The 23,215-nt window shown below is 39.5% G+C and overlaps 3 protein-coding genes across 12 annotated transcripts; 1 reads left to right on the top strand and 2 right to left on the bottom strand.

The window, feature by feature from the left end:
- Positions 1-979: 979 nt before the first annotated feature.
- LOC119563246 lies at positions 980-1,796 on the bottom strand. Its single transcript, XM_037876556.1, has 3 exons — positions 1,527-1,796; positions 1,265-1,443; positions 980-1,205 (listed from the first exon to the last, which is right to left on the bottom strand). The coding sequence occupies exons 1-3, from the start codon at positions 1,542-1,544 to the stop codon at positions 980-982; spliced, it is 423 nt and encodes a 140-aa protein (XP_037732484.1). The 5' UTR covers positions 1,545-1,796.
- An 853-nt stretch (positions 1,797-2,649) lies between these two features.
- On the top strand, positions 2,650-3,045 carry LOC119554063. The gene is given in 4 exon segments (XM_037864808.1): positions 2,650-2,701; positions 2,764-2,877; positions 2,880-2,990; positions 2,993-3,045. Coding segments are annotated over 4 exon segments (330 nt in total).
- Positions 3,046-3,409: 364 nt separating this feature from the next.
- On the bottom strand, positions 3,410-22,138 carry LOC119563535. 10 transcript variants are annotated; one of them, XM_037877008.1, is made up of 4 exons: positions 22,036-22,138; positions 19,305-21,229; positions 9,608-9,950; positions 3,410-4,178 (listed from the first exon to the last, which is right to left on the bottom strand). In XM_037877008.1, the coding sequence occupies exons 2-4, from the start codon at positions 20,771-20,773 to the stop codon at positions 3,777-3,779; spliced, it is 2,214 nt and encodes a 737-aa protein (XP_037732936.1). In that variant the 5' UTR covers positions 20,774-21,229; positions 22,036-22,138; the 3' UTR covers positions 3,410-3,776. The 10 variants fall into 10 exon arrangements, with proteins under 10 accessions (XP_037732936.1, XP_037732941.1, XP_037732938.1 ...); XM_037877013.1 differs by having other exon boundaries at positions 22,094-22,130; XM_037877010.1 differs by having other exon boundaries at positions 22,012-22,126.
- Between the last annotated feature and the right edge of the window lie 1,077 nt (positions 22,139-23,215).

Genomic DNA, 23,215 nt, shown 5'->3' with positions numbered 1-23,215 from the left:
GTTCGGAAACTCTTTCGGCGAAGGAATCGAATTCACACATCTGCCCGGCAGATTCGCAAGTCTCCCGGTTGTGCGAAAAACAGGTGCACGACTATTCCTCTATATCTTATCAAAATGTGGTTATCCTTGGTCTTAAAGCTAGCGAAACTAGTGATTTATAAAATGAAATTTGCATATTGAGTTGCCAAATTAAACAAAAATTATTTGGAATGCCACAGAAACTAGTTTATTTTGGTTTATAGTCTGTCAGTGATTTCACTTTCTATAGGTGAAGCCCAAACTCTGCTGAGCATTCTCAACAATTGCTTTTTTTCTTTGAACGAATCAGGTTTTTCTTCGGAAAAGGTTTTCACGGTTTTTTACATGATTGTTTGATGGGATGAGTAATTAGTTGTAATTAGCCATTAATAATGTTCGTGTGCTTACTCATTCTGAACCCGTAAATCCTTTCTAGATTCGGCTATGGGTGCATTATTGTTATATTTATGTGTTCCTGGATGGCAATTAAATGAAACTTAAATTCAGACATGAGCTTTGGATCCATTAATCTAAACGTCAACTCTGAGTTCAATGCTCTTGACAGCAACACTTCCAAAGTTCATTAAATGCAAAAAAATCCAACTAGAAAATATTATCTAAAATAAATATTTCTGAAGTAGAATACTTTTAAGTAATAATATTTACTTTTATGTTAAGTCTTTCTGTCAAGCTTCAAATTAGGAGACTGGGAAGGGAATTAAACATCAATGAACATAATAAAAACTTCGAGTTTTCCCCATTTTTAACTAATCAAGTGTATACCATACAAAGATTGTTTCAAGCGTGATTGCTAGGCTAAACGATCTCTGCCCAAAAGTATACTTCGCAGCATAGATTTGAAAGCGTTTTACAACTCGTAAAGTACAATCCTACCAAATAACTTCTTTATTTCACTAGTTAGTATTTTTATATACAGTTCAACCAAATTATATACAATTTGTTAGCCACTGCAGGTTTTGAGACACATAATATTCAGTTTTCGGTTTTTAGTTTGGTAGCGGGCTCTATTACCATTCTTGTCAGCAACATACATGGTAACAGAATCGGTATCAGTCTTCTCATCGTATGTGGAGTAGGATCCCATCACCACTGTTTCTTGTCGGTCCGTTCCAGGATTCAGGATTGTAACCATTTCCTCGCGCTTGCTGCCATTGGGCTCTTCCGATCTGATATTTAACGTATTATATTTTAGTGCATATCCTTGACCGATACTTAGATAACTTACTTAAAGTGGTATCCATCCTTGGTGGGAGTCAATGAGTAGAACTCCGTTTTCACATATGAAACGAAATTGTCGAATGACTGCAGCGGCGGACTAGATGGGCCAAGTAATCCAAAGTTCCCAAAACCGCCCTGTGCTGATCCACTGGTGACCATAAAGCTCAGCAGGGCAGTAAAAAGAAGCTGAAATAACAGGAATCGCAGGATAAAACCAAGTTGTTATTATAATTAATTTATAACAAGTTCCGTTCAAATAATCTTCTTACCAATTTCGTTGAGACCATCTTGATGTGCGCTGGTTTTTCAAGCTATACTGAATCATGAGAAGCATATCCCACCTTATTTTATACATCTGAGAAAGTGCAAAAACTTTAAGAGTGCTATTAATGAAAAAACAGGTCGCGACAATCGATAATTTATAATCCGGAGATGGGCAGCACGTGTAGCAAGAATTTTTGTTGTTTTTTTCTCATTTTTCGATCTATGCATATCATTGCATAGATCCAAAAAACAAACCTGACACATTTTTGCACATCTCAATGGTTTTTAAAACGTCATATACATTTTGCTCATCCACTGAACCAACAACTTCTTATTAATCAGAATACTCTTTTTATATAAAATTTACGTAAAATTTACAAATATTATGGTTGGTCCACTTATTTATGAAAATTTTATAGATCCTACTCTCACTAACCTATACATTTACCATTAACCTATTATTTCATTCTTTTACCGAATAAATAGTTCAAGGAAATTTTAAAAAGTGTATTTTATTTAATTATTGAACTATTATATTCTCACCCGTGGCCTTACTTATTGGCATTTCTTTTGAACGACCATAAAAAAGTACTTTAAATTTATTAAAGAACTTGTTCATATTGTTAATTAGTGATATTAATTTTTGACAAGTTGCCATTTCAATTTAACAGCTGCACATACACTATGTCTTTCAATTAAATGGATTTGTTTAGATATTGCTTTCAATATTTTGAAAATACGAAAAAGTTTTAACCAGCTGCATGACAAAAAGCCGATTTTTACGATACTTGACGTACTCTACACTCATTCTACATCGGTAGAGGGCGCTAGTGATAATGTAGATATTTGTGAAATTGCCATGAAAAACAATTTTTAAAAGTCCCATTGAAAATAATAAATCAGTGCCATTTTACGACGCTTTATTTATTTGACTACATACTTATTTGTTGACTTTTGGACCTAGCATCAAACTGCCCAAATTGTGGGTTACTAAAAATTAAATGACCCTTTTAAAAACTTTTTAAATTGTGCAAAATTATATTATGAGTTATTAATACGCTGGTTGACAAAGAGTACTTGCTTGAATATCTGGTGGCCAGTTGGTCATCCATTTAACAGTCATCGACGATGTCTTGCAATTGTTACCAGAGTATTTCGGTCAGTCTCATGAACGAAACCAGTACTCGAATGTAGCTCAGATATAGTTATAAAACCCTTACCTTAATAATTCACCCATTTTAGTGTGCCTCACCTTGGGAATTGGTATACCCAGTGGAACCATAGATTTGGAAGCTACCTCGGATGGAACTTCGGTGGGCACGTTCTCCATAAACCCCTTGACACCGCCTACATATTGCCTCCTGTGATCTCCCTGGCATCTTTGGACATGTGCCTCAAAATAAAAGTCCAGGTGAAGGGTGCTGCGGTCAAGGCCTGTCCCACCTTATATACCAACTACAGTACCAGTCAGGATACGATTTTCCCTGCATTCAAAAAGGAATGAATGGTGTTAGTCTGGTCTAAAAACCATATACCTCATACCAAAAATGTACACAAAGCTTCTTTCAAGTTTTTTATTCTTTATGCATTTCGTTAGGTTTATAAAATGTTCAGCAGCTAGCCAGGGAAATTGCTATATATACAAGTGTTACTGGTCAAATGCACGGTGTAACATAATAACCACAGGATCTAGATAGATCCGGGACATATATTTTTTTGACAGCTAAGCTTAACGAGTAAGGCTATTAAACAACACAAAAAGTTATCGGTGAAACCCATCAAGCCCAAACCACAAAGAGAAAAATGTACAATAAACTTACAACTGAAGATCACAAAGGACTCCTAACCATAGAGGTTGGTCTTACGAATTCTACCAATTACATATATATCATATGTTGGGTCTTCCTATATTTGAGGTAAGCAGCAGATAATTTAGGCTTCACATCAGGATTTGTTTTGGGGGCATTTCGAGAACTGCTACTACATAGTTCACCCAAAATTTAGATCAGTTCTTCGCTCGTAAATCGCTCGTACACCTTATTTATCGGTTATATCAACTAAAACTATGCTTGGAGCAGGCCACTTTGATTGCCCAAACAGCTCGGCTGGTCCTGGATTCCGAATGGGGATCGGGATCGGAATTGGGATCCATCTCCACCAAGGGATGAGGACGTGGATGAGGCGGCGGGCACATCGCTCACGATCGCCTTGCACATGACCATCCTGACTCCGGCGAGGAAGTCCGAGAGGTAACATCATGTGGGCCGTGAGGGTGCCGGTGGTTTTCGCTCCAAGGAGGAGGACTGCAGCTGCAGAACGGCGGGAGGAGGCGGTGGGGGGGCACTCCGCATCCGGGGCACCGGCTTCTGGTCCTTGTTGGCCAGCGACTCCCTTAGCACCTTTGGCTGCGTCGTTATGACCTTTGGTATGGTTCCCAGATGCTTCGCCCGTCCATCAGCACCGCCCTCGAATCTCACAGACTCAACGGACGAGGAAATCCGGCTGTTGCCCTCCTCGTCCAGGTCGTTGCCATTCTCCACCTCGTCGTCCTCGTCCTCGTTCTCCTGGTCCTCGATCAGGGCGCGGAACTCTTGGATCGATTCGTTAAGCACCCACAGTTGTGACAACAACGAGAGATCTAGTTGACGCAGTCCGTTCTGGAATAAATAAAATGGGACTTATTAGCCGGGATATAGCCAAAATTATAGGGTTGTTTCTATGTTATAAATAAAATACTAAAATAAGTTTGGTGTTTTCATAAATATCCTTTACAAATCCATTCATTTAAAAAGAATCCTAATTGTTTAAAATTTATTTTTTCTTTCCAAATAGAAAATGAACCAGTATGTTTTTCCTAATCAATATATCTTCTTATTAGACATCTATAAATATTTAAATATTTTATGTATCCATTGAAACTTGAAAAGAATGTTTTTTAACATAAATGAAATAAATGAAATATTTAAATATTCATTCGAACTTTCAAAGCAACTTAGTTATAGCCGATATGGGCGTATCTCCCCTTGATTTATCATTTGAAAATAGTCACTTTACATCTTATAGATTCAGATTGCCTTATCCGAAATACATATCGTCTGGCTGGCCATGAATAATCCCAAATACTCGTGTCCTCTTAAAGCCTTGGCCTGTATTTCTTGCGCCAACATGACGCTTGTGGTCAAAATGAAAGTTCCCCTGTCGCTGTCGAGTAGGAAGGAAAAATCTCATTTGTCAATTAATATCGCGGCATAATATCGCGCGAAAAGAAAAGCAGAAAAACTTTCTGCAACCGCCGCAGCATCTCGTGGTATTAACAAAATCCGCTCAAGCCTGCGTTTTCGCTTCAGCCAACTCCCACTGGCTGCTAATGCATTCAGATTGAATGCAAATTAAAGTTATAAAAATAAAAAAGTAGGAATTGCCTGCGAAAATAAAAGAAGTTGAAATTCCATTCGAAAACGATGAATTTTTTAATAAATTAAAACCTAAATGGTATTTAAATATTTATACATTCACTAAGCAATAAATCAACCGAACCAGCTTTCCCTTTGCGGTTCCATAAAAACCACATAAATCCATTTTCTTGACTTCCGTCTAGAATACGGTTAACAATTAGTCATTTGAGGTTTCTTCTTCAATGTTCAATACCTTCGCATCTACTTTTTTCCGCTTTTCCTCAACTTTCCCAACAATGAGGAAGTATCTACGTGTTCTCCAGCAAAAACTGCCTGTGTGCAGATGTTTTTTTTTTTATTTTCCCCCATTTTCCATGTGCCAAGTTAAGTGTGTGTGCCAGTTTTTAGCAGATTAATGCCGGTTGTACAAAACCTTTTTCGCCACATTTGGCGGGGGCGTCGCCTTGGGTCGAATGTGAATTAGTTGCAAATTAACATACTTAATTAACATACTTGCAGGGTTATCCGTGGGAAGTTGATCTAAATAGAATGGTGCTAATACCATTAGTTGGCTTGACCAGAAAGTGCAGATCAGGCTATAGTAATATGTAGGTCAACCGTTAATAAGTGAACCACTTTGTTGGGAATACTACATCTTTTGATTTGTTAAATTTGTATATTTATATTTTTACAATTACTATTATATCCACACAGAACAGAAGGAATATAATGACTTGCTATAATGGTATGATATTAACATCTCCTAAGATCGTTAGTACTTTAGATCTGTTTGGTAAATTCTATATTTCCCGGAAGACTATATTTCATCTACTGCTGTCATAAAATCAAATCAATATTGGCTGACAATTTAATTAGCCCTAAGCTCTTTGCGCTAAAATTGCTTAGGGCTGTTCGAAGTGCTTATATTGAGTGGCCCGTGGTAATAGGAGGCTTTGACACAAGCAGAAGCCCTAGAAGTATTTCTTAAGTGCAACAGCGCCAAATGGCAATGAACGCTGCAAATGCCAGACAAGGCTGCCACTGCCCTCTCTGTTTGCATAAATATATATAGTCACACATAGGTATACCACCCATATATATATATGGGATCTGCCCAAGATCCAAGATAAATAGTGGCGCGTTCTATCTTTAGCCGGGAAGCCATTCAGTTTACATCAAAGATTTCTGCACTGATGCGTGAACTCTGCAGCTGAACGGCGGCACCTTTGCTGAAAAATGCGGAAGATCAGGAAATGCAGGGAGTCGGGAATTTCAGCAATTATCTGTAGGGGAACAAGAGAATCCGAATCCCAGATGTCTGGCTGCCATTTACCACAATCAATTTTGGCTTATCCCAGATATTTGCATTTAAAATTAGCATAGGGAAATGAAACGTGCATTTTTATAACCCCATTCCAGTCGCGGCATTTATCGATCATTTGCCTTTTTATGGAAGTAGCTCGTGTTTATTCTATTACATTATATAGCTATTTTAACTATCTTGAATGAACTTATATGGGACAAAGAGCTTTAATCTATTTTTACCTTTTCAATAATATGTCTTAGGTCATAAAATCTAATACTTAACAAATATTTAGAAAAGAGCGTGTAATTAAAAATCTAATTAAATATTTACCAAATAAATACATTTAATAAACAATTTAATCTGGTAAGTGCACCTATCCCTAATTTTATCAACTTGCTTAATTGCACGTAATAAATTAAGTAAATAAGTAAAAGCTGGTAAACACTTTAAGCAATCTCTTTTTAAAATACCATTTATCAAACGAATTAGCCCAAAGCCAGCCCACTGGGATTTTCTACACCCTTTTTAGTCTCCCACAAATTTAATTAACTCGAGAGGTAGGCAAATGAAGCAATAGATGGATTGCAGAACGAACATATATCATTATAAAGCCCTCGGAGAAGAGGTTGGCGTGTCATGTTCGCGGTCTGATAAACAGAGCTCGGTTCGCATGTGCCAAATAAAGTGGAACAAGTGAGAAGAGTGCGATTAGCCGCAAATGGGGGTCTTTCTTGGCCAAGACTCGGGGCCCGAGTCTTCAGGCTTGAGGCCTAATCGGTAGCCGACGATCTTAAAGCTGGAGAAAGAATGCCCGAGTCAAGGCCATTTTATGTAAGCCGTAAAAATCCATTTCATGCATTGATGCATTTCTTCTCACAAACTGTCCGCTAGCTCTTTAGTTACTTAGCTTTTTCAGCCTTTTTTGCTTTTTGTTCATAAATTTAATTTGCTGCCATAACCGAGGTATCTGGCAAAGCAACATAAATTAGCTGAAGCGGACCCGCTTTGTTGCTTTGTAGCCAGCTTGCCTGCTTGCCTGCTTGCTCACTTGCCCACTTGCCCGCTTGCCAAGTTGCCAAGTTGCCAGATTGCCTGGCTTAATGGCTGCGCATGCGCTGATTAGTCGTACTCCTGTTTTCTCCCATTGTGGCTCGGATCGGTTCGGATCGACTCTACCTGGTGCTTTTTATTTCTCCCCGATGCGTTGTATTGCATTAACCAGGTTTATTACTTCATTTTCATCGTTGTACACATTAGAGATGGTGCCGCTGATGGCGATGGGAATGGCGGCTTAACAATTGCGCGTAATTTGGCTTGACAATCATCTATTAATATGAGGTAGGGTTTCAGGCCTTATGATTTCTGCGCTCTCAGAGCAGGTAAAATAACTATGCCAAGGAATAATTGCATTTTGTACTGAAGAGCATTAAAATATGTTAGGTTTGTATCTATAAACATAAAAAACAAACATATAAAGCTGGAGAAAAATATCCAATATCCATTAAAACCAACTAGGATTCCATTGTATATCATTTTGTTAGGTTTTGGTTTTTCTTGTAAAAACTGTAGATTGGATAATTGCATTTTGTGCGGCACGTCAAAATCTCATTGTGCCCTGGACTGAAAGCTGATCTAATAACCTAATAATAAATAACTACCGCCGCTGACCTTCAGCAAATATTTACTTTCAATTCGAGTCCAATAGTGAGTAAAAGCGGCTTTATATCAAATGCACAGTGAGTGAACAATGCATATCAATATCTATAACCTGGGTTCACCAAGAAGGCTAACCACTTAATCTCTGCCCAGTTCGGCATTCGAAAGCAAAAGCAAAAGCGGCCAACTAACATAATTGCAAAACAAAAACAAAAAGAAAAAAATAAAATAAAACAAAACACATTCACACACCGGACCCATACTTACTGGCTTACACACCCACCGAACTGAACGATCAGAGCTTGAATCGTTAATCAACCGACCGAAACCGAAACGTTTGCGAAAACCCAGAAAGATAGTTCAGATAGGTCAACACAACGATACTCTAACAAATACAGCCAGTAATTAGTTTAAAAAATAAACCTAAAATCACTTCCCCTGTTGATTCAAAACTATTTTACCAAGAAATCTTGTGTTTTCCTTTGAATGGTGTCTAAACAACCGGGGGCTTAAGTATCTGCCCCTAATGGCATTTCAACTTGGCCAGAAAATGATTAAGACCCGGTAGAGATAGATAAACAAAGCCTCAGAGATATTGTGGCAACGAATAAATTTAAATGCCTCGCAGAAATAACACACAATAATAAATGGTTGGGTAAATACAATGACCAATTAAAGTGTCATTGGGCTGAAATCGCCAAGCTTTGATGCAATAAAAGGTAAACGTTAAAAGAACTACTCATGTGAAGTGCGTGTAATACTAATAATAATTTAGACACAGGAAATGTGGTCTACAAATATACTTCCATTTGAGCCCAAGACTCTCGGCCAAGTCTTAAAAGCCATATTGCACAACAGCAGACATGCAAATTGCGCAAAATGCTTTAAATGGTGCACAATTTAGTATTTATTTCCAATTGTTCACCACCAACAGAGATAGACGTCTAAATCGGAGCAGCACGAAAAAGTCAGCATTTTTATTCAGAAGAGTTTTGGCTTCGGTTTCGGTTTTGATTTGATCCGAGACAATACTGAAAATGGCCGCTCCTAAACTCAAAGCTCACTTGTGGGGTATTTACACCTACGCCTAAGCGAGTATTAAACAGGTTCTTATGGCCATAATAGTATGGGATATCTATAAGTATGTATTGAACAAAATTAAATGTGAAAGGTTTGGCCAACTTTTAGACTTTGCCCCCAGCCGCAGAAGTTTTGCTATTAGGCGGCTGAACTATAGTTTTCTAAGGCAGGTCAATAAAGTTCACTTCCAAATGCAGCTTATACCCTTAAGAAGTGTGTTATATTTCAGGCCGAGAGTGACAGCATTCGAATAAAAATAACTGTGTTCGTCAGAGAACTGGTTTTTGGTTGTTGAACATAAAATTGGCGATTAAAATGTTTTGGCTTCAATGCAAATTTGTTAAAATATTTTATATCGAAACTGAGTCATTGGGGGAATTTAAAACATTTCGGTACAAGGTGTAAAGTGATGCAAATTTCCTTGAGGATCTTCGTTATATGTTGTTATTATAAGAACGTCCGTAGTATGAAAATGCGTGTCAACTATGTTTAATGTTTCCTAGTTTCCTAGTTGTTTTCTTTTTCCAGCTTATAAGCTTTCAGGTTCTATAATTTAATCCCATTTGAACCTAAACTACCGATCGTAGCTGATATTGGATTTGTTTTCATCAGCGATTAACAATACAATAAAATATGATTGAGATCTCACCATTTCCTTCCGCAGCGTCGCAATTTGTGCATCCAGAGTGCTGCCTGCCTCGACTGCTTGGGGGTTTCCTTTGGCGGATAAACTGGGGGATTTCGCTTCGGATTTCGCTGCTATTGGTGGTATTGCCGTATTTCCGTTTGGCGAAGAGGGCAGTGACTTATCGATGGCATTCTCATTGCTAACCTGGCTGTCCCCTGTAAAAGTGTCGTTTGGTTTTTGGCTGATATCGCTGCTGTTGTTATTTCCTTCCACATCACTCAGGAGTCCCGAATCGGAGCACAATAGTTTATTAAAGCCAATCAGAGATTTCGGCAGTGGAGGCAGCTCGCAAACTGAATTTACACTGCAAAGAGAAGATAAAAACAGAAACGAATTAGTTATATAAAGTATAAACCTTACAGAGAATACATACAATTTATTTCCAACCCAACTATACCTTTGCTTGCCACCTAAATAGCCATAACCTTGCCAATAACCAATCACATGACCATCTAGACCATCATCACTCTCCTTATCAAAATCATCTGTACCATCATCATCATCGTCGTCCTCCTGCTCCTCCTCCCTTCGATTGATCATTTCGTTGAGGACCAGGGGTAATACGGTCGCCGCCTCACCGAATTCACTCTCATCATCATCGTAATCACTGCAGGTTGTGGGTGTTTCCCCATGCCCGATCCTCAGCTCCTCATCCTCGTCCTTCTCGTCAATGTTGAAGAACCCGTCCTGAAAGCGCTGATACCACTTGGCCACATACTGCGCACTGGGGCAGAAGGGCCCGAAGGCATTGCGGCACTCCTCGAAAATTTGGGCGGGATGGAGGCGACGCCGGAACCCAAACAGGATGCACTGCTGCAGTTCCACAGCCGAGGGCGCCGGAATCGGCGATAGGAACAGCTCATCCAAATCCTCGGACATTTTCGGTGATTTTGTGAGATGGCGCTTTAAGCTGTTTATCACATTAGCTGCAAAGTTTCCATTGGGGATAAGATAGGTGGATCTTTTAGATATCATATTGGAGCTGGAAAAGCTGGTGCTTCCTCTATTTCAAGAACGCATTTCCTTAGTTTCAACAGAGAACAAAAAACACAGGAACACAGAAAATAGAACACTGGATGCGGTGATGGGTTCTTGCAGCATGGGATATTATCAGATGTTGGTTAGGCACAGCAAATGTTACGGCTTATTTGTATTATATTCTATGAAACGACTTGTGACATAAGCTGCAAAGTGGATAAAAAACTATTTTTTACATAAATGTTTATTACTATTAGAACAGCGCAACAGGTGGACAGTATTATCGGTATATCAGATAAGCAGATAAGATAAAGTAAGAACATTATTGATAGCTATCCTTTTGTCCGATAATATAATATAAATAATATATCTATCAAAAAACTGGTATGGGAGTTCATTAGAACAGGTAAAAAGAACAAAGAAACTTTAAATTATGGGTTGATCTGATAGAAATCGCCAATTCTCTTTCAAAAATCAAAGTTGCACTCGAAAGAATGCCATTTCAATCTCAATCTGTAATATTAGCACAGGCATTCGTATGTACAAAGATACATGAGAACATGGGCAGGTATGCGCAAAAGATAAAGTTATGTACATAATGCAGGCACAACTCCAATCGTCAAAGAAACCAGACACGAAGGCCATCAACTTATGGCTTTTAGAATGCTAACAAACGAGTTCAAAAAATTTGTTAAAGAGTCAGTTCAGTCAGTTGCATCAAAGGCCATAATACAGTCGCAAAAACTTGGTCAATGCAATAATAATTTAGTTTGTGACTTCATTTAATCGTAATGGAGATTACCAAATTAAGTTTTTCGGTTTGCAGTAAACAAATAACGGCCAAGAAAATTGACCATTTTTCACTATATGCTTATTTTTGGCATTGCTTATTATTGTTGTATTTCCATAGATATGTTAAGGGAAAATTTAAACTTTATTGAAACCTCTGTTTTAAAAATACCTAATAGGGTTTTGATTTATTTTGCTATTCATCTTTTCTAAGTGCACTTCAAAATTCTCAAGTAACTTTTATTGTCACTCCCCGTCTTTTAAAAATACCTTTGAGTACATTTCAATATATTGTGGAATCAAATTGTCTGCCATAACATTTTTAAATTTACTTTTTTTGAAAAGTAGTTTAGCTAAATAAAACCCAGCTGGTTATATAATATTTCAATTGGGCTGACCTGCAATATTCATAGCCATAATCAACACCTTTCATCTTTTTTCGACCCACACATCAAACTATTTAAAATATGCGAATTGAATCTGTCAGCAGATGCTTGAAGCTCTATATTCCCACCTTAATGATCCCTAATTATAGTGAACATATTAATATCAAAGCGAGGAATTCAACAAGTGATAATAATTATAATTTCCTTTTTAATTTTCTAGTGAACTGATATTACGTCATGAGATCTTTCAAAAACACATTGGGAAAAGCAATTTTCTGCGCAGGGCATGGCTGGAGGTCAACGAAAATGATTTTATACAAACACGTAGGTGATGGCTTTATCTGAAATGTCTCACATGTCGGTTAATGAAAACACATGTATATCATATACGATCCGCAAGTTGTTACTTTTCAAATAGCCGATGATGTTGTGAAGTAATAACACATTGGAAAAACACTGCGGCAACATTTTTTTAAGACAACACACACAGAAATCAACACGAAAACTTTGTGTTTCTTGTATTTATTTATTTGCGAAGCAAAGGCAGCAGGAAAGATATTATTATTATTTTTACTATTCGCAGCATGTCTAATTTGGTTTGCTAATCTGTCATTTTTATCTGAAGAATTCACACAGCTGCGTAAACATAGTGATTTAAGAAAAAAAGAAGGGTCTGCGATTCAGCGCGTACTCACAAATTACGATTTGTACAAACAGTATGGGAAAAATGAACATATAATCTGGATTTCCTAGTTCCGTTTCGACGTGGATATATTGTTTGTTTCGCTGCGAAATTCGCGTGCAACTAAAAATTAAATGCTGCCACTTTCGGCCACGTTGGAGCACCCAAATCCAAATCGGAATCGAAATCCCCCAGAGAGCGGGCCCCAAGGAACCTCAAAACAGAGAAAGCCACGCGATCGACGAGCACAAAATACTCGCGAGTGAGAATTAGGAATCGAGACAAAAATAAAAATATATAAGAAATGAGTAAATTGATTTAATAAAAAAACAAAATGACAAACAGGGTGCTTAGAAATGGGGGAAAGTTAATACAGAAATATAATTGGTTATTAATAGCGTTCGGTTATTCATAACTCTAGAGATCCCTAAAAAGATTTTTATGTATCTCCTTAAAACTTTTCTTCATAATAAAATTACAAGACAAGTCTTTTACATATATCCTAACCTACATTTTAGTATAAATATTTGGTATTGAAGACCTTTATAGAAATTATTCTAAAAATGCATCTATGGAGATCTTAAGTCCTAGATCTCGATTGTTCTGTTCTGCAATAGGGCACATCAATTTTATATTCATTGTAACAAAAACTCCTCCAGCTGCCTTCTATGTAAATTTTTTTCTACAACACACTCGTAAAATCGTCATACAAGATCCATAAGATCCCCAGCCGTGCAACACCCTGTAGAGCCCCTGTCACCATCGTACACCCGGATATTTTTAGATATAACAAAATAACACGCTCGCACTGATGTAGTACATCATGTACGAAATAATCAGGCGGCTCTTCAACGCGTCGAGACCTTAGGGCGATCCGAGCCCGAATCCGAATAGCCGGCAATAACAGAAGAATCGTTCCCATTCCCATTCAGAAATATCCGAAAATGACGGCGAGTGATGCAGCCGTCAAATTTGTCTTATTTCGGACCCCATCAGCGTGTTTTTGTTTTAGTCTTAGCCTTGCTCGGGGCAAAGAGAAGAGACCAAAGCGAATTGGGAGCGTGCGGAATGCGACGAGCTATATATAAACCGGGTGAATTTGTAGAATCGGATCCACGCATTGCTGTGACCCACAGAAGAAGTGCATCGAACGGGGAAATTGTAGAGACAATTGCGCAGGTGGCGAATCGGAGCACGCACGTTGCAGGATGTCTCGGCAGAACAATATATAGTAGATACACAGATATAATGTATTTGCACCATGGCGATTTCTCGACTCTACCTCTGCCTACGTGATCATAATACCAATAGTTGACCCAAAAATTTCACCAGACTCTTGCGCATTTATGAGCTTTCCTTGGCTAAAACGCTTGGCAAAACAAATGGCACTCAAGTCGAGTCGCGAAGGTGATAAAAGGGGGATTTAAATGGCTGCGTAGAGATCTCTGGGTCAGTTCTTTGAGACGATGAGAGACTCTTTCTCAGCCATTTAATGAGGGCACGGCAAAGACTAATAACGCCGCCTCAAGTTGGGAATTGACTGTACAATCGGGTTCCAGTTTCTCACAGTAACTTTCTCACGCATTCTAATAAGGCATCGTTGTCTTGATCCATTGTCTTGAAGACCGGGGAGGCCCAAGAGTCCGGCGCAAATTAAGTGAGAAGTTGTTGGTTACTCTTTCGGGGGAGTTATTATCGCCGGTTACTCACGTATTGTCGCCCTCTACGTGGGCCACTCCCTAAAATAAAAGCAAAAATCAAGCCAGAAAATCACTCATATAAAAGCGTTTTCGCTTTCATTTAAAATGCCCTCACAACTACTCACCGCAGAGCCCATAAATTTCTATTTTCTAGCTTTTATTTTTCAAACCGCGCTGAGTTTCTAAACAAATAACCAATAGAGCAGTATGCAAATGAGCCACCGACTAGAGCGGTTTAGTTACCCAAATAAATTGTGTTGTGCGGCATACGATTAGTCGCGGGTTTCTCTTTCGAATCCGAATAAAAAGCGAAATTTTGATTTCGGTTTCCTGATTAGTAGAACGAAGCCGGCCAATACCTAACCCACCTTACCTTACCTTACAAATAGCTCTTCGAATGGCTTAATTTATGCAGATTCACCATGTTCAGGCACTATATACGTATACATATAGCATGATATCGGCATAAGACCACTGCTGAGACTTTGTTCGCCAGAAACTCAAAAGCGAAAGCCGCGCAATATGAGCGGGACATTTTCGAGAATTCCAAAAATATGCAAGACACGCTATTGATCCCATTAAAGAAAGACCAGTAACAATACGAAAAGGGGGCTCTGATGATTAATTGTCTTTTAAAACAATCGAATTATCCCAATTTAAAATAAGAGAGGGCCTACGAGATATTTTAGGCGAATCAAATTGCATGGGCAGGTAACTACTATTGAAAAATGGTAGGACTTACCCCAAAAATTATTAAATACAATCCGATTAAGTATTTATAAAATAACAAAGCTCTTTGGAAATAGTTTAAAACGTAATCTATCTCCCCCAAGATTTTCCTGATTTTGACTTTTAAATTTATTATTATTACTTTTTAAAAAAAAATGCATGTAATAAAATCTATCAAAGTAATTTAAAATCCATGGATATCGAATTTTAACCCAACGATACGCAGGCGTGCAAATAAAAAAGACTAATCTAAAAACTCAAGTGCTATAAAAATTTCCTTATGTGAAAGTAAAATGTTCAGTGTGCAGCTTTTGGCAACCGCAAACGAACAAATCCGTCCACTTGACCACCGAACGGAACAGGAAACTTGGGCATTACTCGCGCACCTGAGATACAGATCTACAAATCTACAAAGCTGCGCCAGCTTGGCTCAGACGGCTATTTTTAACCAGACATCTGCGTGGAGTTGTTGGCATTAAAAAATTGGCATTAAAAATAAAAGTAAGGTAACGCGAATTTGGAGTGGGGGACAAATTAAATGGGAAACGAGGTCTCAACGGGAAAAACATATGGAAGCTGTTCGAATGAAAGGGCTTTTGTAGTTAAAGAAAACGATATCTACAGGTGAAGGAAAGACAAAACCCAACTTCGATTCTGGTTATTGAAACTAGGAATAACATATATATTATTTCCGGAAATGTACTCCAAACGTTACTCATTTAAACCCTAGTTTATATCAAGGATTTTACCCTTAAATTTTCCCACTCAAATCCTAGATTATATCATTAGTTTATAAACTGTAACAGCGCATACAAGTAAATATGTGCTCAAAGTTTTCGGTTTATGTAAGCCAAGTCGGCCCACACTCGTAGACCAAGTGGAGTGGAGTCCAAAAACTGCATCCACTTTTGGCTTCCAGGTCCAGCAGGCTGCTTTTCCGCATGTTTGTTTTCCGTTAAAATCAAGTTTACAGTGTCTTTGGGTATTTTGGCCACTTTTTGGCGAAGTTTGTCTTTTGGGGATACAGAGTGGTTCGGTCTGTATTCCTCACCTTGTAAACTAGTAACACTCATTTGGGCATTCATTTCTGGTACAAGTAGTAGACACTCTACTAATCACGCAATTAATTGAGTTGATCTTTCCCAGAAGTTTCTTTTCGAAAGGTTATGGAGCACTGAGTGGGGGACCAAGCTTAAGATCCATTGACCTGATATTTTTCTCTCTTCTTCAGAGAACAAAGGGGTAGTTGAACCCTGAGTATCTGTCGCATCATCTTGGGATATTTAGCTGCTAGCCAACTGAAACAGAAACAGAAGCATATTACGCAGAATTACTGGAGGGCCAGTACGCCTGAAAGTCAGTCAGTCAGTTGGGTTGTCGAGTCACCTGTCGTACTTTAACGGTTCTCACACTCGTAACAGCCCCAAAACCTGACTTGTACTTCTTTGGCAAACACACAGAAATTACAACTCTGCCAGCTGGAAAACCGAAACTACTGAGTGGCTGACAGCCATCAAGACTCAAGACTCGAAAATCCGAACCGGCCATGGTTTTAATCGTAGTTGAAGGTGTTTCTGCGCCTAGTTTCTATGGCACTGCCTTAAAAACCCATGTAAAATCTATATCACAGGCAGAAAAAACCTCACAAATTAGAAAGGTTTATAACTTTAAGCACTTTATTCAACAAATAAAGCTGCAAGGATGGTTCACCAGTAATATGTTTACACTTTTCGGTGAAAGCTTTTATGTTTAAACCGCTAATCACCCAAAGCCCCAAAATAAATGAAAATCGAACTAAAATACCTACCAGTTAGTATAAAAAACTACAGTTTCTTTTATGGGCTTCAAAAGGGGGCTTGCATTTACATTGAATTTCTAGAGATATGTAAATCGCCATCTGGATTTTTTGTGACTGGCTTTCATTCGCTTTGCAATTCCCAGAAAATTATGTTGGAAAATGATTGGTGGTAAACAAGCAATGCGAAGCAATAATCAAGTTGCAGTCGTCGTTATTCAAGACATTACCACATGCAGACATTCCATTCCATTTCGCTTTTAATAATGGCTCACAAATGACAATTAAGCTTGATTTTCAAAGAAAAAGTAAGTTCTTTAAACTGCAAAAGAGTGAATGAAATGTTTGTATGCTATGGCAAAGAATTAAATTCACGGAAACGGCCTTATAAAAGTTTTACGACTTTTATTCATTCTTGTAAAGTGCCCGTGTATATAGATGTTCTATATATAGGAGAACGAGGAAACGGTAAACCATTCTTGATAACGGCAACCATTATGCAAATTGAAATCGAAGGAGCAATAACTGGGTACTGGGCTTGGTGCAGCAACATTGCTTTCGCTGTGTGATTGAATTTGAATTTATTTTATAACGCTTGCCTCGGAGTTGCAACAGTTAGCCACAGCCGATGGAAATAGCCATAGATATAGATAGTGCACTTATATATATATATCTGAATCACCTCATATGCATAGGAGCCAATCCACACGTTCAGGCATTTGAAAGATGCAATTTGCCAGTTGCATCTCGCTTTAGGAAATGACTTCTCGACAATGTTCGTTTAAATATGCATTGATTGAGTGAGTAATAGATAGAGTGAATTACATTACAATTACAATACATTATCGGCACAAAGTGGTGGCATGAGAAAAGAGAGTCGAACAGAGCTGTTTCAATTATATACGTTTTGTTATTGAAATGGAATTGTATAATGCACGGCAAAGTGTTGAGGTTTTTTGCGGATCTTATTCATAACAAATGAATAATATAGTTCCTCTTCATTACATAAAATTCCATAATAAACCCCCAAGATGTAAAGTTATATGAAAAAAGAAGGAATACAAAATGGTATCATAAAAACATATAATTAGAATTTTCTTACTCAAAAGACAAAACGATCTTGAGTAACAATCTATTCTTCATTATTTGACAATTTAATAAAAAACTTAGGATCCTAGCTCATATTATATGGAAAACAGTTTTAGTTAGTATTAGTATCTGGTATCACCTTCAAGAGATAAACTGCGAAACCATCTTTTATTATAGCTTGCCAAATGCAAACTTTCTAACTGGGAACGCACATGATTGGAGAATATTAGCTCGTGATTTATGGCCCAATGTGGAGCTGACTTCTATCGGCCTCAAATTCTGATGGCTCGTCAAAGCCAACGAAAGCCATACTTCGTGTGAATAAGCAAATATTGGAATATACATATGTGCACGATATATGAAGTATCTTGGTCGTGTGTGCGATGGCGCAAATGCCAAGCTCTGTGAGTCACGATAATCACTTTTCGCGGCGACAAACACGTACCGCAATATATACAAGTATTTTATTTATATGTTAATATAAACACAGGCCCATTGTGTATAACCGCTAAAATCCGAACATTTCGAGTCGTAAAAGAGCGCCTCGAAAACGGGTTTTTGGCCACTTCGATTCTGCTGTTTCGAGGCTTGCTGCTCAAAGTACTAACGAGTAAACCTAAATTGTTAATATCGCAAGTAGCCGCCGCAAATGCTTGCCGCAATCCAAAAGCCCCAAAGCTCGCACATGCAATGTGCAACGTGCAACTAGCAATGTGCAACATGCAACACAAACCACATTCGAAATGATGTCAGCAGAGATAAATTAATGTAAGCCAGGCCAAAACCCGCTTCTGTGGGAGATCTGCCTCGGAAAGTGTGCGATGAGAGCTGGCAAAAACAATAGAGGCCCCCAGATGATGAAGAGGTGCTCGGGATTCGCACTGAGATCGAGATTCGGATGCGAATTCCGTGGGATGCGCACGGTCGATCAAAACCGTGTCAATGGAGCCCAGCGAAACTCGGTGAAATAATTGCGGTGGTTCAATAATCAGATCGAGATAGGCAAATTCTCCATATCATCTCTTACGGTGTAGATAACGACCTCCAAATCTGGTCTCTCATATGATCATCTTAAAGGTCTTCCATTGATGTGCCCTATCTTTTTTTTCCTTTCAACCAAACGTTAGCTTCCATATTCATTAGCACTAAATAAACGGCGATAACAATAAATAACTTTATAGCGGCGTTTATGGATGCTAACTCCTTTTCATAAAAATATCCATTCCTTTTAGTATTTAAGCCATTCCCATTCATAATGATTGATATCTATGCAAATCTTAAACTGAAATACGTGGTGATCGATGGTCTTGAAATCTTAAAGGTCTTGAGAATGGTATTTAGTACCCTAAACAATTCTGCAATACAATGTAAATATTAAAGATCTTTAAAAATATGTCAATACAAAGATAATTTTAGAAATGATTTCCGGGGTATATAGGTCATTTTTAAATGTTTTGTATAACTATTATTTAATATTGATCATTTTTAATAGACCCCTTCGAAAACTCACCGTTTTCCGTTGCGAGAACGCTTCTCGGTCTCCGCCTCCTTGACGCTATCCCAGCTATCGCCCACTCCCGAGGACATGTCGTCCAGCCGCTCCTCATCCTCCATGCCGGAGTCCTCGAGGCTGATGTGGCAACTGGTCAGGGTGACGGCGGTGCCATTGTCGCCCACCTCGATCCAATCCGAGGTGCGGATGCGTTGGGATCTCTCGGTTCCGTAGGGCGAGGAATCTGTGGAGCAGCCCGAAGGACAGCGCTTCCTCGAGGACACACCATCCTTGCCTATATTCTCCTGCAGGGATTTATTCACCGCAAAGGTCAAAGTATCCTCCTCATCCACATCCCCATCTGCATCCTCCACATTGTCCGCATCCACATCCTCAGTATCCGCATCATCTATATCGATAGAGTTGTAGCGCCTGCGTGATGCAACGCTTTTGGGCGTGGATGTGGTCGGGGGCGTCATTGGAGTTTTGGTGGTGGGCAGCTGCTCCAGGGAACAGGACTTGTTCCTCATGGCCGCCAGTTCCGAGATAAGCATCTCGTGGAAGGCCTGCTTCTTCTGGGGCGTATTGCCCACGCTGATTGAGCTCTTCATGGTGCTTGTCTGGGTCGATCCCCCATTCACATTGATCCTCATGCAATTGCCCGAGGACTGGATGGTCAGGACAGGATCCGCTTCCTGTTTCATGGCCTCGTGCTTGGTTATAATGGTGGTATCGGAGGCTGCCTGTTTCTGGCTCTGGTTTATGATTATTTCCGAGAAGAGACGCTCGGCGGCGTTCTTCAGATTGTTCTTGATCTCCACGGTTCGACCGGAGAGGAATCCTCCATTATGCGGGGAGGCTCCTGCCTGCTCCTTTTGGCAGCCATCCAGGGTGGTCTTGGATCTCCTAAAGAGCCCAGTGGATGGGTTACTGGGTGCCACTGGTATATCCTCCACATCTAGGGTGGCCACGGGCAGCTGGACTATTTTCCTGGGTCTGGGCAGGGGCTGGCTAGCCGGCTGGAGGTGGAGTCCTGACCTCTCAAAGTCCACCTTGCCCAGGCTCAGGCGGGTCTCCTTGCGGGGCGTGGTCTGCGGGGTACCCCCAATCACGCTGATGGAGTTATGACGATTGACGGTCACCACCGTGGAGCTGATGGAGGTGGCCTCCCTGGGCCTGGCCGTCGGCACATCGGGTGCCTTGCGTAGCTTCAGTGGTTTCACCGGCGGAGTTGGCACCGCCGTGGTGGGCGTCTGGGTTTGGGCCTGTTTCTTGTGAAGATTAACGCTGGGGGACTTGTATACCAGGGTGCGACCCACTGCACTCAGCTGGCTCACAAAGGTGGGCTTCTTTTGGATAACGGGAGGGACTCCTCCTGCTCCTGCTACTGCTCCTCCATTGGTCTTGGGCCTGGGTGGTACCGGCGGACCTGGCCGCTTCACCACCACGGCGGTGGCTCCTGCTGCTCCGGCGGCTGTGGTGGCCATCGGTGGTGGCTTGGCTATACTATAACTATACCTATATAGCTATGCTGCACGTTCTCACGCCAAAACCGCACTCGAAACCAGTATTTTTAGGTCACTTCTCGAACGGCGAACAAGAGACTACTGCGCTTATTTATTATTATTACTTAGCATAAGCGCGCAAATGGGAAACTAGTTTCGTATTGCTCTTCTCACATGGCGATCTCCTCATCTCCCCCGATCTCCTCCAGCCTTTCGGTGCAGCTGCCTTCGACGAGTCGATCTCTGATCTATTTTGAATATAGGCCACTGCAACGGAGCTAGTTGGATGCTGAATGTTGGATGTTGGATGTGCCAAGTAACACTTTATTGCTCGGCTATTCAGTTATTCAGTTATTCGATATGCGGTATGGGATATGGAATATGGCCGCTCGGCTTTTTGCTCTTTGGCGAAACTCGTTTTCGTCGATCTTTGGGGTTCTGTGGATTTTAAAGTGAAAGGGTTCCGTTTATTTTGGTTTCTGTGTCTCTACCAATGGCCAATGGAAACTTTAAGGCCCACAATGCCAAGCCAATTTAATTGCTCATTATAGTTGGGAAAAAGAACCGAAGCCCCTGCAGCCTATAATAAACGATCTAATTGCTCTATCACCATGAAAAATATACCTAGGTTCTGTGGTCTTTAAAGTGAAAGGGTCGCGGCCTTACTTTAAAAGATGGGGATCATAATGTCCGAAGGTAGTTATTAAATAAAGCTCAATGGTTAAGATAAACTGGCAAATGAATAGGCCATAAAAAACGATAACCAAAAGCCTTAAACTTTTAACAAAAACATACAGGCACTTAAAATACTTAACAAAACACACACGAATACGCTTTATAAACTGGGCTTTAAAAGAATGGCGTTGGCAATTAACGGTTTCGGTTGTTTGTACAAAGAAGTTTCACTTTAGCACTGGAATTTCGGCACTTGCTGGATCTTGAGTTTACGATCTTTTAACGGCCTTTATTTGTTTAAATTTTATGTATATTATTTATGCACTGCACCCACACACCTACGTAGAAGTAAATCACTGAAGCGATTTTAAGGCAGGGTTAAATGGGTTTATAGAGGGATTTCTGTTGGATCTGTAGTTCCCTTGGAACTGGAAAGTATCTCGGGGGATTCTAATGAGTGAGTGATTCATCTGCGTTTGTCAAATAGTAAATATTGCACTTTTGCGCTTCAAATAGCTGAAAACCATTGCATCGGATACACTCACTCACACACTCTCGGGCACACTCACACACACACAGGCTGTTTTTGAACCGATGCGAATACGAATACGAATACGAATACGATACTCAATGCGATATGTCCGCTAACGTTGCGCTTTGCACGAGAGCCAGAAATCAACTGACTGAAGATTCGAAAGAGCGAGTGCTAAGCGCACCTTGCTCAATATTGTTGTTGCCACACGGCGACACGGGTGTGTGTGCGAGTGTGTTGGTGTGTGCGAGCGTGTGTGCGTGAGAGTGCGGCAGTGTGGGTGCTTTGGATAAACGAGTGACGCGGCAAAACTCGAAAAGTCTGCACTTTAAAGATCTAAAGATATTGTATGGAGACTGGGAGCTACACTATATCGCTTGTAAAGTTAGGAATAAGTTGGTTTTATTTTATACTTCTAGTTTTATATCTAAAATTTACTAGGTTTTTCTAAAAATATTATATGCTAACATAATAAATGTGTATACAAAATTTAATGTTATTTTGCTTGGTATTTCTTAAGATATAAATAATTATAGTTTTGTATTCATTTTGTTATCTTAAATTTTATTATACATATTAATAAGCTAATAATAAATAAATAAGTAATAATAATTCCAATCGAATTTTTCAATTTACGTATTATTTGTTTTCTGCCTATCATGACAATGCGTAATATATATAAATTAAGATATAACATATATTAAACCTAAAAAACTTGCCTTTCTGAATAAATGAACAAACTTATTTACTCATGTTTCGTTAACGCGGCAGTTCCAAAACTTTTCATTGGTTGTCTCTTTTATAAAACTTGCCTCAATAAAACCCAAATAGTTGGAGTTCCGAGGAGTTAGAAACAACACGAGTTGAACTTTAATTTGTCTTTAACTTTTCAACCGAAACGAAACGAAACCACACCAAAACCAGCTCTTATACACTTCTGGTTCCTCTCTTTCCGATAGCTCTCGGGGTTTTCGGAAGAGAAACTTGGCACATGGCCAGAAGTGCATTGATTGCTTCTTGAAACGGGTGGTGCACGATGATGATGAAGATGGGGTCCCCCGTTTGCCGGCGTCTGGCTGCTGTTCGTTTTTTGCTTTTTTGGGGGGTCGTCTGGCGTTGCAACAGCTGTTGTTGCCGCATCGCGACAAAACACCCGCCACCCCAACTCCCAAAAATAAATCTTTATTGATTGCATGTGCAAGTACTACTGTATGAAC

Source organism: Drosophila subpulchrella, chromosome 3R (genome assembly GCF_014743375.2).
Source record: "Drosophila subpulchrella strain 33 F10 #4 breed RU33 chromosome 3R, RU_Dsub_v1.1 Primary Assembly, whole genome shotgun sequence".
Classification (NCBI taxonomy): domain Eukaryota; kingdom Metazoa; phylum Arthropoda; class Insecta; order Diptera; family Drosophilidae; genus Drosophila; species Drosophila subpulchrella.
The sequence above is the reverse complement of the archived record's forward strand: the minus strand, read 5'-3'. Positions and strand labels throughout refer to the sequence as shown.

Excerpts from the sequence above, each read along its gene's own strand:
- LOC119563535 (XM_037877008.1), bottom strand. The coding sequence starts at position 20,773 with ATGGCCACCACAGCCGCCGGAGCAGCAGGAGCCACCGCCGTGGTGGTG. Across the intron at positions 9,951-19,304 it reads CGTTCTCGCAACGGAAAACG|TGTAAATTCAGTTTGCGAGC; the intron begins GTGAGTTTTCGA and ends TTCTCTTTGCAG. Across the intron at positions 4,179-9,607 it reads CGACGCTGCGGAAGGAAATG|AACGGACTGCGTCAACTAGA; the intron begins GTGAGATCTCAA and ends TATTTATTCCAG.
- LOC119563246 (XM_037876556.1), bottom strand. Across the intron at positions 1,206-1,264 it reads AAGGATGGATACCACTTTAA|ATCGGAAGAGCCCAATGGCA; the intron begins GTAAGTTATCTA and ends GTTAAATATCAG.